This window comes from Falco cherrug, chromosome Z (assembly GCF_023634085.1).
Source record: "Falco cherrug isolate bFalChe1 chromosome Z, bFalChe1.pri, whole genome shotgun sequence".
In the NCBI taxonomy this organism is placed as follows: Eukaryota; Metazoa; Chordata; class Aves; order Falconiformes; family Falconidae; genus Falco; species Falco cherrug.
In genome coordinates this window covers 72,891,210-72,908,079 of record NC_073720.1, presented here as the reverse complement: position 1 = coordinate 72,908,079, position 16,870 = coordinate 72,891,210, and the positions used below count along the sequence as shown (strand labels likewise).

The window sequence follows — 16,870 nt, the reverse complement described above, 5'->3', positions numbered from 1 at the left end:
TAGTCATAAAACATTAGTTTTTTGACACTAAGTCCTAACTAGTTGCTGCTTTTCAAGCTTTAACTTAAGTCAGTATTCCTACACATTTAGTCACTTTCACACAGTACTTGAAGTGACAATACAAAGGAAAACAAATTTTGAACATCAGTCAAGCCTGCTTAGCCATACGTAAGAGTACCCCAGACTGACTAGTACCCGGTGACCCTTGGGTGTTACACAATGAGTATACATCATGTACAATCCTAACAGCCGACCATCCATTTTAAAACATGCACCTTTTCCATTCATGCTGGAAAAATGCTCTTGCCAGAGGAAGGCTTTTTGAGATGCAGGTGGGAACTGTTGATTTCGTTGTATGCACCTTTCGCAGAAGATGCCACAGAAGCCTCACGCATGTATCTGCAATAAGGAAGCCCTTCCACAAGTGCTTCTGCTAACATTCATGTCACCTTGCTACAGCTCACCCTTTACCAGGGTCATGCTTCCAACTCATTTTAGCTACCACTGTTAGTCCCTCAGATGTTTACAGATGTTCCTTGAACTCTTTATTATTTAGGTGCAAAAGAAATTAGTCCTCCTCCACCACACGAAGCAGTTTCAAATCTCCTTAGCTTTAACATAAAACTTTAATATAGTAAGAAAAGTACTACATCTGTAGAAATCTGCATCAGGTTCTCTTACACAGAAGCACCTACAACCAAGACTTGCTCAGCTACATATAAGCAAATCTACATTTTTCATCACTGACCTTTCCTCTGGGCAACTGGACTTAACCAATAATTTTTAGTGCTGCTCATTGACTGCCTGCTTATCTGCAGCTAATCCTCAAAATATAGGCAGCTTTGATTTTAAACTAAAGGCAGTTACGTAAACTGGTGTAAGTTCAGAACTGAAAGTATCCTTTTGTGAAAGAGTGCAAGCTGAACACACAGATTTCCCTGCTGGAATATGAACTCAAAATATAGCTCCTCATTTGCTGCCAAGCACTGTGTCTTGCATCCTTTTCATTACTCCAGCCACCAAAGAACATAACTGCATAAACACTCATCAGTACATACTATTTCTATTACTAAATGTATAAGACCCAGTTTGTTAACACTGGTTATGACTGACATCTTGAGGTACTATTACCTACACATGTTCACAGACTTATGACCCATCATCCAAGTATCCATCACACTGTAGTGATTGATGGGAGATACCTCACACCACAACACATGCTATGAGGTTTTGTATATAAAAAAATCTCACAGTGAAGATGTGAAAGAAGGGGAAAGACAGTTAAAAATAAAATTTACACTGCATAAGCCACTTTTGAAATTGCATTCTCATTAGTGGAAACTCATTTGACTGAGCAAAGCAAATGAATTTACAAGTATACATATTTTAAGAGGGCAAGAGCTAGTTAACTGATTTTTAGACAACTTCAAGAGCTGGGAAGGGAAATGAACAGCAAGCCAAGGTTAACTTAATATTCACTGGACTAATGGAGCCCAGAAATTAATGCAGTAATTGAACATCAAATGGACACTGCAATAAAGAGTAAATCCTTCCTTCTAGTGGGTTAGGATAGATATAGGGGGGAGAGACAGCAAATTAATTTTTACTGAATGTGTTCAACGACCTTCATTTATTGTATCAGCCTAAGTATCGAGTGGTTCATATAAAACCAAAGTGAAAAGATTCAATGCTAATTCTAACATAACAGAAGTGGTACCCAATTCTAACATAACAGAAGTGGTACCCAATTCTAACATAACAGAAGTGGTACCCAATTCTAACATAACAGAAGTGGTACCCAGCTCCACTGTCTTACCTCCTTGTTGGTAACTAGGATCCTAAGCCAAGTTAAAAGGAGCTCAAAAGTTTTGCAGAAACCTTTCAGTCACATTGCTTACTCATTAAAGCACAGGACAATATAATAAAAGATCTGCTCATGACACTGTTTTCCCTTCAACTTTGTTTATTGATGTACTGAACATGAAAAAGTACAAAGGATCCAAACACAAAGTAAAACATGTACAACCTCTTAAATACTCAACAGAATATATTTTCTATTCCAACAGATGTGAAGTCATACTACACAACTTCAAATAAATACCAGCCTTATATTATTCTAAGTGCTTTGATAAACACTGTAAAGTGAAGCCCAATTTACATGCCTTCTCATCAATGCCGTTAGTTGCTACAGTAGTATAGGAAAGAAGCATGTAGCTACTGTTTTCCCCACATTGGAAAGTTTGTAATTTCTATAGTATATACAATTTTTAATGCAGAGGATTAGCTTTAACAATCTAAATGCACCTAAGAATGAGGAAGTGCCCAGGAAGCCAATTGATTTTTGAATAGCATTGAGTGGGTCAGCATGAAAACTCGCTTATTCACCTTAGCACGCGCTTCACAGTATATGTACTGTACTATACTGAAAAATTTGTAACTACAATTTAAAAGAATAAGAACCAAAAGCAACTGCAAAGATAGTGTACAACTATGTTATGCATAGAACATTGCTTTTTCTAAGGGGAAGCATATGAGCATCTCAGTTTATACAAAAAGCAGGATGTAACTACGTAGTTGTCAGTGCATCCTGGTGAAGACATCACACCCTCAGCTGTTTTTTAAAAATTTAATAAGCTAGATGCTAATCAGAAAATATTCTGGTGGTTTTCTTAAATTTCTTCAATACATGGTAAAGACTTTCTATTTACCCAAATAGTGATTTAAGCATCATACAAAGTTAATTTTCATAGCATACAGGTATTTATGGGTTTTGTATGAAAAATGTAAGGAAATTGTTCAAAACCTATGATTATACTTGTTTTCTTACCACAAACATATTTATAAACAGAAATGTAGCATTACCATAAACAGCTGAAGCTAGACTATCTACAGACAAAAATAGCAACAGATGTGATGCACTGTAAATTCAAGTCCTCAGGACAACAAAAATGAATAAGCAGACCTCAAGTAACAATGTTAATGTCATTTACAAAGAAAAAAACTCATACAAAAACGTTCAAAATTGAACATCACTTGGCATGTAACTTAAATAAACCAAAGTTAAAGTTAGCTGAAAGGTTCATAACTCAAGATCTTATTTACATTACACAAAGCTCAGGTGTTAGCCTTGAACATAACTTTCAAAATACCTCCAAATACAGCCAATTCAGGCCACTTCTGGTTTGCTACTGTACAAACCATGCTCCATGTCTTTTAAGACAAAACAATTCTTCAAACAATAGCAAGTACATCACTAAACACCATGAGCTCTATCTGAAGGGAATTCTTTAGGAAGAACAGATTTTTTTCCCCCATCTCTCAGTATTTTAAGTTTCCTGCTTGCTCTTATTTGTAAAGTTTTCATTTGTTTCAAAATCACAAATTAATGTGAGCCACCTATCACTTAATAACCAGGATGATCAAAGACTCCACTGATGATTACAAAAATGAAACCAACAGTGCATCCCATTGACTACTTAACACAAAGGTGTCAAAAGTATTTCTACATCATAAGTCTTCCTACATTTTCCCCAACAATTGCAAATTTCCTGGTAAGTTTTAAAAGCTCACTAGGTGTCATATGAAGAGATTTCTCAAAGTATTCAAGTCAAAATATTTGTTCCAGGACCAGTAAAAATTTTCTCCAAATTTCTTTTTTTATAAAAATAGATGCTTTTTTAAACCCACATCAAAGAGGCTCTTATCTCTTTGGCAAGGTACTGCTTTACGAAAAGTTCTCCAGTATTCTTACAATAAGCTTTTATAATGTGTTCCCATTACCCAACCCAAACGATAATTACAAAATAAATACTGCTTATAACTTTATAAATAAAGTATAAACATCAAATACTTTTATTGAACAAAACAGCAAATCATTGAATGTGTAAGTTAAACACAAGGCAAATCAAGAAATAACAACAACTTAAGTATAACACAAAGCCTTAGTATTAGCCCATACTTTAAAGGCAGTCATGTAAAGACAAGACTTCTTCCCTTAGCTGGAACGTTTTAAAAGGTCCACCTTCTTCAAAGAAGGCAATAGAATATGCATTGTGACAGGTAAAAACCCTGTATCTCTTGTCAATATTCAAACACAGAAGATATTAAGTTTTAATTCAAATATTAGCAATAAAAAAATCTCACATATTCTTAGGATGCTAAGTAGTCATTTTATCCCCATTTCCACACTGGCATACAACAAAGGCCTTTACTAACGCATAAAGCTTCTTGTAAAAGGCCTTTGTTGTATAGTTTTCATGTATTAATGCACTGAGAATAACTTGTTAGGGTTTGTGCGCTTTGTTTGTTTTGAAGGAGACCTGCAACACTCTGTCCCCAAGGCGGTATCCATTCAGGCTGGCTATTGCCATAGCTGCCTCATCGTAGTTTGTCATAGTCACAAAACCAAAACCTTTGCACTTGTTGGTGCTGAAGTCACGAATGACCTTCACATTGGTTACTGCTCCAAAGGGTCCAAACATTTGCCAGAGAATACTTTCATCAGCATCAGGGGCCAAGTTGTACACAAAAATGCACCATCCAGTTCCTGCATGTCCAGGGATATTAATTCCAGCCAAACTGGTCATTCCATCAATGGTCATTGGAGGAAATCTGTGGAAGAATGGGGGGAAATAAAACAGAATCATGAAGCAGCTGTTCACAGAAAGTCCCAGCAAAGAAATTTCAAAATAAAAAAGAAAATTATACAGGGCTTTTCACAATGTGAATGTGTTGGCCAGACTAATAAGAGTTAACACTGCAAGTATTTTTCCACTGCACAAATACAATGTACAATACTATATATAAGTAGGAGGAACAGTGGTATGTCTGTCTCAAATGAAATAAAACAGAAAAAGAGAAAAGCATGCTATAAAACCCAGTGAGGATTAGCAAGTCATTTGAAACGGGAGTTCCATGGAACTGCTACAAAAGATTTGTTTCTTTCATGCACAATGCACCAAGATGAACAATCTCAGCTTAAGTATGAACATGGAAAAATCCAACATTAGTCTTACTGAAAGAGTACACAAAATATTTATTTGGTTATTATGAACTTAACAGTCCTTTATTACCTCTTTACTCCATAAGCCATGTTGAGCAGATTGTCCAACCTGCAAAACACATTTAGCAAAGTGTTAAGTCTTCAGACTTTTCCAGCTTTTAATCTTAAGGGAACATCATCTATTGCTGCCATGTCCCTTGCACTGTATAGATCATGCAAAGTTACAAATATCAACACTGAAAGAGCTGTGGCACCTTACTACAACATGATACAGTTAGTGAATACAAACCACATGTTCTTCCGTAGCATCCACAGCCATAAATAATTCAGTTCAGAAAGTGGACTACTACCGTAAGTTTAGGCTAAGTCCAACACTTAGCATACAGTTAGTCAGTGACCAGCTCAGTGAAATTTACAAGATTACTAACTTGTTTTGGATGAAAAAGTTACCAAGGCTTCTGACATTTCAGTGTGCTGAAATGGAGAGACAGGCAGATGCAGGGTTTGGGGCACCAAATGTTATAATATGAATTGCAAAAAATTGCCTATTCTTTTCCAGAATAACACGTTTTCACAAAATACATATATATATTAGACTAAGCTTCCTCCATGTGTTTCTTCCCTCACCTTCCCCCAAGATGCTAAATTGTAGTATGCCACCACAATTCTAAACCCTTTGGAATCACCTAGCCAATACCTGGAATGCGCAGTGTCTACCAATCCTATTAATCTTATTCCTGAAGCCTCTTAGAGAAGCACTTTTTAAGGAAGTTTCTACCCTAAAGATCTGGTTTCTTCCTGGCAAAGCCCAGACATGTAAAGAGAAAGTCTTGTAAAGGTTCTCTTCAGGACTCCACAAAATATGAGCTTAGGTAAAAAAGGCACACTGATTTAGCTTTTTAGCTTGATTTAGTTTACAGCTACCTTACAGATCTGTATACCTTAATACGATTTCTCTCTGGTAACAAGCTACAGGATTTAAGAACCACTGCTAGTATACAGAATCTAAACTCAAGTGCTGCAGTAGTGTAAGTACACTTGCACACAAAAAATTGAAGAAAAAGGTACTTGGTCTTGTTTGCAGCATAGAGTATTATGATTTTGCAGCAAGCAGGCTTTGCAGAACACACTGACAAGAAAGCAAGCCACTGAACCCCTGAAAGCAGAGAAGGGGAAAAAACCCAGCCTGACTACTACCAGTAGTAGACTTAGTGTGGATGACAGAGGTCTGTCATTAACATTTGGGGGTGGAGAGGAAGATGAAGTGTTCCAGAACCACCACCACTTACAGGCCTTTGCTGTAGAGCAGCTGGCCGAGGACTTCAAACAGTAATATCACTAGCAGTTTTTCATCCGTTACCTAGATGACTTAAATTCTGGAAAAATTCTCAGGGGCATTCACTGGACAATTTGTAAAAGACGCTTTAACTTACACGTCCTACAGAAACCAAGGAACAATTACATAGAACTGCTTTTGAAACTCCAGCTCAAGATTTTTCTTCATAAGCACTGTAGTGCTTCTGTTGGTCTTTCCTACAAAAGCTTAAGCTGACTGTTTTCAGGCCTCTGTTAACTGTTAATAGGGAGAGGGCAACTGTAGCAGGTAATCCTGTCTGAAATGTGAACAGCTAACATTTATTGCATGTGAAAAAACATGGAAGATCTGAGGCACTGGTGCAATCTGAACTGTGTGGTCACCAACAGAACTAGAATGCTGCAACAACAAAGCAAAGAACTAAAAACCCAAAAGAAACAATTTCCCTTTACAGTTATAAAAAAAATTAAGATGTGGCCCAGCTGCCTTTTAGAGAAGAAACAGAAGCCTGAAAGCCTTGCCAAAAAAATACCTCATTTTGTCTGCAACTCCAGTTTACCTTTTGCCCAGCCAATTCAACCTTGTTCTTCCTTCCACACCAAAAAAAAAAAAAGTGATATTTTACTCTCCCTCCTATTCACTACAGGCTTGGTACCTACTCAGAGCTTTTTGTTACCATCATACTTTTAAGCGGAGCAAATCACACTATCTCTTACAGTTGTTTCAAGCATCCATCACTTTACACTTAGTATCTCAGAAAAAGAACCCTCAAGCAAGAAAAGTTTCCATTAAATTTAAATGGGCATTCATAAAAATACACTTCCTATTTAAACAAAAAGAAGTCACAATCAATCAAATAAGTTTTTAAGGCTCAGACCCCGATGTTGCAGGACAGGGGTAGTCTATTGAAATTACTTAACTGCAAAGAACTTTTTAGGTCCTATCCAAAAGTTGGAGAATTTACAAATCTTGAGAGCTCTACATGTACTTTCACTTACATACAGATGCTATCCCAGCCAGTATCAGTTATAACAGATACTTGGCTGTGTTTGGTAACAAGTGTACTCAGAACTTAAGAAGTCAGCAGGCCAGAATTGCCAGAATATGTTGAATGCTGTAACATAGGCTGTACAACAGCTCCCTCCTGATCTTACTTCATAAAATGCACCTGGGTCCATTCTGCGAGTGCAACTTCTGCCCCTACACTCTGCCTATGGAGCAATGGCAGGACTTTTATTCAACACTCAGCATAAACAAACCCTTTTAATTCCTAAGGAATAGTAAGAAAATCCACCAAACGTGTAAAATTGGTTATCCCTTCCCTTAGAGCAGAAAGCCTGCTCTAGTGCTGACCTTCACACCTATTGAGACACTTGCAGCATGTAAGGCTGAGAAGCTTAAGAAAAGAATTCAGAAGTTCTGCCAGAAGTGCAATCTGTGAGCTCTGAACATTTGGCCTAAAAGCAAGAGTAGCCAGCGCAGGACTTTTGAAGTTTGGTATATTCTCTTTGAAGCAAACTGCCAGCTGATTTTACTTCTTGAAAAATAAGATACAAACTGTTTGAGTGTATTACTGTTTAACGTATTCCAGTCACATAGCCCAGGGGCAGAGGGTGGGAAGAAACAATCAAAATCACTGGAAAAAAAAAATAAAAGGTACTCATGAATATTGATAATACGATATTTGTTTCACTTTGTTCTCACCATCTGTCTTTTTCAATACACTAAATACCACAGGGAACTGTATAGCTGTGCTTTCAATGTGACAGGAACATATATCCGCAAAACACACATGCAGAAGATATCTGAATAATCTTTATGACAAAAGTTTGTGGTAAGAGAAGACAAAGCAGGGCACACAGGATTTAGAAAACTGACTAGAAACAAACTGAAAGCCAGAATGGGGAGGAAAGACAGGGGGTGGGTAAGAGGAGGCTGGCTGTAGCATGCCATATGGCTAAGAAAACTGAATTGCTTAGGTCAATGTTAACAGAATCAACTTGCACATTAATAATCTCGGAACAACCTTTTAAAGGGGATTTTTTTATAGTGACTATGTGGAAGAAAAAGATGTCATCTCAGTGTAATTAAGTAGGTTTATTAGATACTGAAATGTTATCAATAGGGTGGAATGTGTTTTTGTTTTTAGCTGTATTGTAGAGGCATAGCACAAGTTCAGCATTTTCATGCGTCTCCTTCACACCCAGAAATCAAGTAGGGAAAGACCAGAGGGAAACAAAACAGGATCATAGGAACACAGGGCTTCCACCACAGTTGCTACAAAGCATTCCGACTTACCTAAAACGTTGAGCCTGCTGAGCTAGAGGTGCTGGGTACCTTCTGTTTGGAGAGTGGTACAGCTGGGAAAGGAATGCCTGACTGTTTTTTTGGCTTGGACTGTTAGCAAACTTGACAGTGATTGGCTCTGTGGCACCTGGAGGTTTCTGGCCATTCAAGCCCTTGATAGCTTCTTCTGCTTCAATTCGCTTGTCAAACCGGATAAACCCCACACCCCTTGATACTCCTGCACATGGGGAAGAAAGCATATAGTAATTGATTCAGGGACACTGGAATATTAGATGTTCACTTTTTTATAACTAATTGCTGTGAACACATCATTTTGATCTTATTAGAACTGAGCTTTTGCTAAAGTAACAGTTCTCTACTGTAATTTATTTTTTTTAATTTAACTGACAGAAGGTACACTGTGTAGAAAGCTTAGACATTTGAGGGAAACCACAGTGGAGACAAACATAGCAAGTGAAAGGGTAATTCTGAAACAAGGCATTTGAGGGTGTGGGTGGGGAGGAGATGAACACACAACCAGCTGCACTGTAACCTCTGTTCAGTTCATGCTACCCTGCAGTATCTACATTCACAGAAATTCTGAGAATAGCTTAGTCACCTGCTTCCTAGCAGCAAGAAGTAACATGTACTCTCCTGCAGCACCCTTTGAAGTTCCCTTTGGAGCAAGTATGCTGAGGGAACAAAGAATGGAGAGCAGGTTCTAGACTGCAGTAATAGGAATTATGGCCCTGTTTTAACAGCTCTTAGGTTACCTCTATGTAAAAAATTAAGTTTCAGCATACAACCATACTTCTGTAGGTATAATTTTTTGAAATTAACTTTTCTTGGGCCCTGGAATCTTCCTTGGTATACAAAGCCAAAAGACAACATGCAAAGGGGTCAGCAAGTGTTTGTTGAAGATCTTAGGAACATCACATCTCAAAAATTTATACTGTGTCTTAAATATAAACACACTGAGGTGTCAATATTTGAACCAGTTAACATTAAAGCTACTACAACCCACATTAATTAGATGCATGCTTTGTTCTAACATTTCTTCATCCATTTAAAGGCCCCTTACACTTGGGTTCATGAATAAACAAATTAGACAATTGTCCTCACCTAAGACATTAACAAAAAGAAAAGCATTCTGTCCATAATATTTTAAGCAATCAAAGTGACAATGAGCAAGCATAAGAAAGGCTTAAAGAAGCAAATGTCACAGCTTCAACTTTGCATTTTTTATCTGTCAGTTTGTGACACAACCTTATTATATTCCTATCATTTTGGGTCTACTTCTTCGAAATTACCAAGGAGGGAAGAAAGCTTAAACCTGAACAACACTATGCCACAGAACTACTGTGCACACACTAAGATTTACGAGAACTTTGAATTACAGTACAGAATTAAACATTTCAAAGTTTAATTACATTTACTTATTTGGCCCATTTGTCAAATCCTACCTATTTCTATGCATGAACATACAGGAACATCATGTAAACAGCTGGTTATTGCACAAAGACTGGAAAGTCTGACCTGCAAATCTGCTGCTTCTACAAGTCGCTATTTGGTGTTTAGCTTTCCCTTCCCTGCCTCTCTACACTCTCATCTACACATGCTATTAAAACACTCCATAAGTATTATGTGTCAGTATTGAGATTTCTGTTAACATGACAGAATTGCAAATGAGTACATACAAAGTCCTCTTCAGGTCAGCCAAGTGTCAAACACTGGGATGCACAATCTTTGCAAAGGACCATTTGAAAGCTTCAAGACCTCCTAAAGCTGAAAGCTGTTTGTCACACACAATGACATGTAACTTTGAAAAGGTACAACTATAAAAAAATTAATCCCTGAATAACAAGGCAGCTTGGATTCTTTACATGAGTAAATGAATTCTAACAGTCCACACCCCTAGCTGTTTGGAAAGGTAAGAATTTGGAGAGCCCTGCACCTCTGTATTTCACTTTGCATACTCAATACTTCTGTCACATGCTTGGCATTTCATTTGATTGCTTGTTCTCAGAACAGGCCTGCTGGAAGCAGGTAAGGCAGCAAATTATTAAAGCTCAAGATCAGCCACATGAGCCAGCAAAACCACATGCATTGCTGTCCAAATCTGAAGGGTAACCACAGAGTGTCACGGACACCCAGTCATTGGTTAAGACACATACTGTAACACCACAACTAACCTGCTAGGAATTTAGATCTTTAAGGCACTGCTAAGCACAGAACTGATCTGCTCCTGAAGAACTCCAAGTTCATGTTCTTCAGTGTGCCCAAAATTAACGAGGCAACCTTGAGAACCATCTTAACAGCAATTGCCAGCCTAGATCTCTCGTAACCCTAGCCTCAGAAAACCAGCTACGCATTTCTGCATAAAATTTTATTTTCTAAAAAAAGTGTTTAAGAGTATTTCATAAGGCACATAGGGACTGTTTTCACACAGCAGATTGGAAAGGGAAGATTATAGCAGCTGTAAATTACAAGCCATGAAACAGTCTTCAAACCTGCACCTTCAGGGCAGAAATGTCTCAAGCTGGCTCAGTACATTCCACAAACTATTTTTGTTCATACATATTTATGAACAATTCCAGCAGAAAATTGTATTTTCTGGCATACACACACCTTTCATACATTCTAGAGGCAAGACTAGTGTACAGAAAGATAACATTTCTTAAACTGCCAGTGCAAAAATTAGAGGAAGTGCAAAACTGCCTACTTACCAGTGACTTGGTCAACCAAAATACGAGAAGTAATAATGCGCCCATGTTGGGAAAAGAGCTGTTCCAGTTCTTTCTGGGTCATTACTTTTGGAAGTCCACTAACATACAAATTTGCATCTCTGATAGAAGCCGAACTTGGTCGTGCATAGGAAACCTTAGGGAAAAGAAAGGGAAAACCACTAGAAATCAAGTACTTCAAAAATAGGTGAAATAGGACAGCATCATTTGTTCTGAGACACTGAAGTGTTTTTAAGGGCAACCAGAAAAGCTACCTTACAAAGCCAGTTAAGTGGGTAGCACGTTTTTGTGCTGGCTTCTGTGAAAACACTGAAGGAATGCAACACAGACCATGCAGGAGAAGTTGACTATATGAACTTATATATTAAAGGACTACTTTCAAATACAGGAGAAAAGCTTGGTACACACTCCAGCAAGCCTTGGTAGAGAAAAAGTTTCTCAGCTTACTGTAAGATTAAAGACAAATTTAAGAAGATCCAGCAATGTTTTCCTTTGAAGTATCATTAAAGCACATTAAAAATACAAGGGATAAATATTTCACTTTGATATCTAGGTCAAAAACACAGACAGTCCCAAAGCACTTAAGAGGTTTGCAAGTGTTTTTGAAACACTGTGCCCTTTGCACACGTGATAAGCTTGCTATCAAATGACACAATGACTCATGAGGTCAAGGTAGACTCTGCTACATCACTTATAGGCCCAAGAATGAATGGCAGAAGTAGGAATGCAACTTGCATTTCAGCTCTTCAGCAGCTTGCCAAATTCTGCAACACAGAGGTCTTACAAACAAATGCCAAGTAACAGTGAGCTTCTCAGATCCTCTGGGACAGAAGTTTTTGCCTGCTATCTCAGTGTTGGTCAAATATTTTATCATCAGTTGGATTCCTCAACCCTTAAGACACGTGCTACAAAACCAGCACGTTGAAGAGTTCAGTACCTCCTACTGAAGCATGTACAAGTGGTTTATCTTCATTACAGGAAAGATTAAAACAGAACATCGATGCTTGAGGAACAGGACAGGACAAAATACTTTATTTGGGGCTTTCACTGTGCAAAACGTGAAAGTAAAAAGAAGCCTCAAAAAGTGGCCAGATTTATCTCCTTTCCTCCTCCCCCTGCAATGCAGGATCAGCCAACTCCGGGCAGCTTGAACTTAACTTTGTAAATGTACCTTTTGACTTGGGCTTTGAAGCTTCTTTTCAAATCCTATCCCTGCCTCGTTTCCATGCAGATCAGAAAACTGAAGACTCCAGTGCAAGCAAAACAAAGAAGGTGATTGTGACAGAGCACCCCAAACACTAAGCAAAGGAAGTACTCTGAAGACTGCTGTGATTTTCAGTGTCCTTCCCAGAGGCTTTGTGCAAGGTGTCTTCGAAAGCTGGCTGACCAGGGCTGACATGCAAAATTTGTAGCTGCTGAAAATAACACCCTATCCAACAGAGCCCTGTGAGCCACAGCGCCTTGCTCTTAACATGAGAGCTAAAGATCTGCGTTCACAGTGCCTGCCTTTTGATCTCCCATACCGGCAGCTGGGAACAATCCCAGCCTTTTCTCGTAATTTACTTATCTGTGAATATGTGCAAATTTTATCATAATAGAAAAGCTGCCAGTGTCCAGTCTTACAGCAGGAATGAAAATTTCCAAGTTTCCATACAGTTTATTTCAACTCTATCCCATAAAGATGTACTGAAGAAGAGTTTCTGTTGCACTGGAGACAGGCACTCTGAACTAAAGATTTCTTTTCTCTTCCACATGCCCCCTCACTCTTTTTTTATACTATTAGAAATATGCATTAGGGAATTCTCCACAGAATTGCTCATGAAGACTAACACCACCAAGTTGCCAGGTAGAAAGCCACAGACCTTTTAGAAAAAATGGATTCAGTGTCTACGATGCAAAGTGTAAAAAATACCCCAAAGAACAATCAACCAAAAAAGGCCCAACCAAATACAAAAAAAAATATAATCCTGACATATAGCAAGCATCTACAATATCACTGGATAAATCTTTCCACATCAGCTTCCCATGTCAGAGGGACTTCTATAATCCAGTCGCATACACTGACAACAGGCATTTTCCCTATAAGTGAAGTCATTCTGATGTAAAACTGAGGAAGTACAAATGTAAGTAAAAATCAGAGTTGTGCTCTTTTCAAAGGGAAAAACACCCATAAAAATCCCAAGAAAAACCTGAAGCGATCTCTGAGGCAGTGCTTAATATCTAAAATTTCTTTCCCCCCTGGTCAGTGACATTAAGGTAAACTAGCAGCAAATGACCAATTCACAAGGTATGCCTGATTCACAGTTTTAAGGTCAGTAGTGCTGAGAATGAAATTAGTATTCTCTCTTCTTACCCATACATTGCTCTGATGGACTTCCCTGGTAATTTTAACAACCCAGCAGCACATAGGCATGGATACCACAGTTCTTCGAAAGACAGCTACCCTAACAGCTTTATAGGTCTGGAAACCATGCTGATGTCCCTGCTTACCATCTCCAGTGACTGAAAGATGACCTCCAAGCCAAAGGTCCATGCTAGCAAGAAGCAGGAAATCATGCAAAAGTTGTCTGGGGGCCTGCTTGGATGAACAAGGGATTCAACTTCAAAATAAACCTTATGTGTACAGGATGTGAAAGCAAGAATAGGTAAGTGATGCCCAGTTGTGTACTGATGAGGTTAGGAAAGCTAAAGCCCACATAGACTGGAGTTGGTGAGAGACCTGAAGGGCAACAAAAAAGCTGTACAAATATACCGGCAGCAAAAGGCTGGAAAAATGTGAACTCACTGCTGAACAAGGCAGGGAAAACTGCCAACCAGGGACACAGAAAAGGACAGGATACATAGTGCTTTCTTTGCCCCTGTCTTTACCAATACAACTGACATTCAGGGACTCCAGGCCCACAAAACAGTAGAAAGTCTGGAAATTGACTTCTACCCGAGTCTGAAAGTAACTTTAAGTATAAAGTGAAGGTAGTAAATCCAGGGCAGAGGATTCCTCAGCTTTTCATATAAAACCAGTGATACATTAGTTTTCCCCCTATTCCTTCCAAGAGGAATTCAAAATGGATACTGTCTTCCAAAGGTGAATTCACACTGCTGGACACGTTCTGTCACATATCAAGGATATCAACTCGCACTGAGCCCCTCAGAAGAGGGGGAAAACCAAAAAAAATTTGCTAACTTACTGCAAGTTTGCCTTATGCTACATCTGTCAAGGTGTAAAACAGTAGACTCAAAACTCCTCTCAGTTTTCCTGTCAAGTGAGTACAAATTCTTTCAGCGTCAGCTGATCCAGTGATGTCTATTGCCCATGCCCTAGCTGGTAAATGCTACTTGGAATAGAGTTTGACATAGCAGTCCAAGTCTATGCTGAATGTAATTTAAAATAAGCAAAAGCAGTAGGCTCTTAACCACTAAATGCTACCATTACACATTCAATTTCAGTGTCATTCCCTTTAAATTCTTCAAGTGTGTTTAAAGGGTCTTTTTCACATCTAAGCACATACACCAATCACAGATCACCCTACAATGGAAAAGTATCCCAGTGACTACTCCTGTATCCTAACTAATGCATACTGGAATCGGGGCAGGTTAGTCACAGGAACAACATGCATCAAACTGAAATCAGTACTTCATTATCAATATCCAGACACTATCTCTAGGAATCTTGTTAAGTCCAAGAAGGTCTGGCCAGGCAAGAAATCTGAGAGAAAGAACAAAGTTCAGAAACCCAGTGAAACTGAAGTTTGACTTTCTTCAGCAAAGCATTACTAGTAACCTGCGATTACTGCAAGTCAGCAGCACTAGAAAGAAACAGACAGCACAAAACATTACTAGTATAAGGGAGCTAATTCCTATGCAAAAGCAGCTTGCCTGGAGTATGGGATATACAGTTTCTATTCACTATTGATGTCCAGCTATTTCACCTGTGACACAGATTTAAAGTAGAAACTCTCCAGATTCACCTCCCTACTTGCACCCTGTCAGTTTGCCCATTCAGTCATTACTTGCTGATATTTCTAGATTCAGTCAACAGTATGTATGCACTGAATCAATAGCTGTGCTAAAATTTTACTTCAACAGATGACTATTTAATAGATAAACATTAAGGTTATGCAATGTCAAAACCATGGAACACAATGCAAGTCAGGCAGCAGCCAGAAACCATACGGTTTTAGATATTTAATGATGACACACACTGTGCAACACTGAACAGAGCTACTCTGGAGACACCAGTTTAGAAGCAGTTTTAATGGAATTTTCTACTGCAGTTAGTTGGAAGGACACTTGTTTCCAGAAATGCAAACGTTACACCACCAAATCCATGTATTTTCACTGCTTTAATATTTCTTAACATCAAGATGTACTGATTTATAATTTTCAAGTAAAAACTGTGAAAGTTAGCAGGTTAAACAAAGAAGTTGTAAAAAATAGGTAGACAGTTCCTAACAAGTGTTTCAGTTTCTTACTGTCTGCTACTACCCATAAACACCTCAGCACCATCTTTTTATTTTATAGCTTATTAGTACTATAAAGGGCAAACAGAGTGTTTGTAATACCTACAAGAACTTTAGGAAAAAGTAATAATAAGCTCTGAACACTGCTACTCAAGGTATTCTCTCAAGTCTTTAAATGTGAAATCTTTAAATGTTAAAATCAGGATTTCAGTAAGTGTTTACATTCAGTAACTTCCAGTGTAAACTTTCAGCTTAGAACACTATTTGCCTTACAGATAGTATCCAGTTCTTTTAAAATGCATGTTTCAGATCCAACAAAAGATCCGAATTACTACCCAGTCAATGCAAATGGGTTAAAACTTTCCTGCAAGCCAGATTTATATTGGGAAGATGAAGACATTAGGAATACATAAGTCCTCTTGGCAAGCACAATAAAAACAAAGATATATTTTGTATTGTTACAGCAGTGTTCTTAGAGACCACTATGCCAGGCAAGTGTTCTTACCTTGCACTTAAATTAGTATATGAGATGTCATGATTCAAGAACTCCTCCTCTTAATTTGATTTTTAGTAACAAGATGCTGCAGCACACAGCAAAGACCAGGGCTCATCTGCCACTAGCCAGTAGGAGGCTGTTGTCTGAAACAGGAGCGTATGTTGCCATATACTTACCAAGTTTACTTTTTCTCCTCCCAAATGAAAGACAGCTCCATTTCAAACAGAGCTTGAAGGCCACTTCTCCCAGCATATAAGAGACTGCCTCATTAAATATATACATGCTGTGCTGAGTTTAAGTTTGTGGTACAAGCTTGCAGCAGCTTTGTTTCTGTGGACAAAGCAAACTGGAAACACAGACTTCCCTCTGTGAAGGCAATTTAGACAACTCTGTGGAACTACAGAAACATACTACCCAACACAGCTTCACTTATGTATGTAGATTAAGCCAATAAATAAACCATCCCATGAAGGCTTTGCTTTTACAGTCTGCCCTGCAATAGATAACCACATTCAAAAAGTAGACAGGGAAGTAACAGCCTTTTAGCACTACCATCAGAAAAGGTTTTAC

The 16,870-nt window shown here is 38.3% G+C and overlaps 1 protein-coding gene across 2 annotated transcripts in view; it reads right to left on the bottom strand.

Annotated features, from left to right (window-relative positions):
• Positions 1–3,660: 3,660 nt before the first annotated feature.
• ELAVL2 (ELAV like RNA binding protein 2) overlaps positions 3,661–16,870 on the bottom strand; it is a 46,436-nt gene continuing 33,226 nt past the window's right edge. For both annotated transcript variants that reach the window (XM_005441411.4, XM_027808495.2), the window contains exons 4-7: positions 11,330–11,483; positions 8,616–8,841; positions 5,073–5,111; positions 3,661–4,611 (exon numbers count right to left, since the gene is read on the bottom strand). In XM_005441411.4, coding sequence (XP_005441468.1) covers positions 4,284–4,611; positions 5,073–5,111; positions 8,616–8,841; positions 11,330–11,483 — 747 coding nt within the window. In that variant the 3' untranslated portion in view covers positions 3,661–4,283. The remainder of the gene's footprint in view (positions 4,612–5,072; positions 5,112–8,615; positions 8,842–11,329; positions 11,484–16,870) is intronic.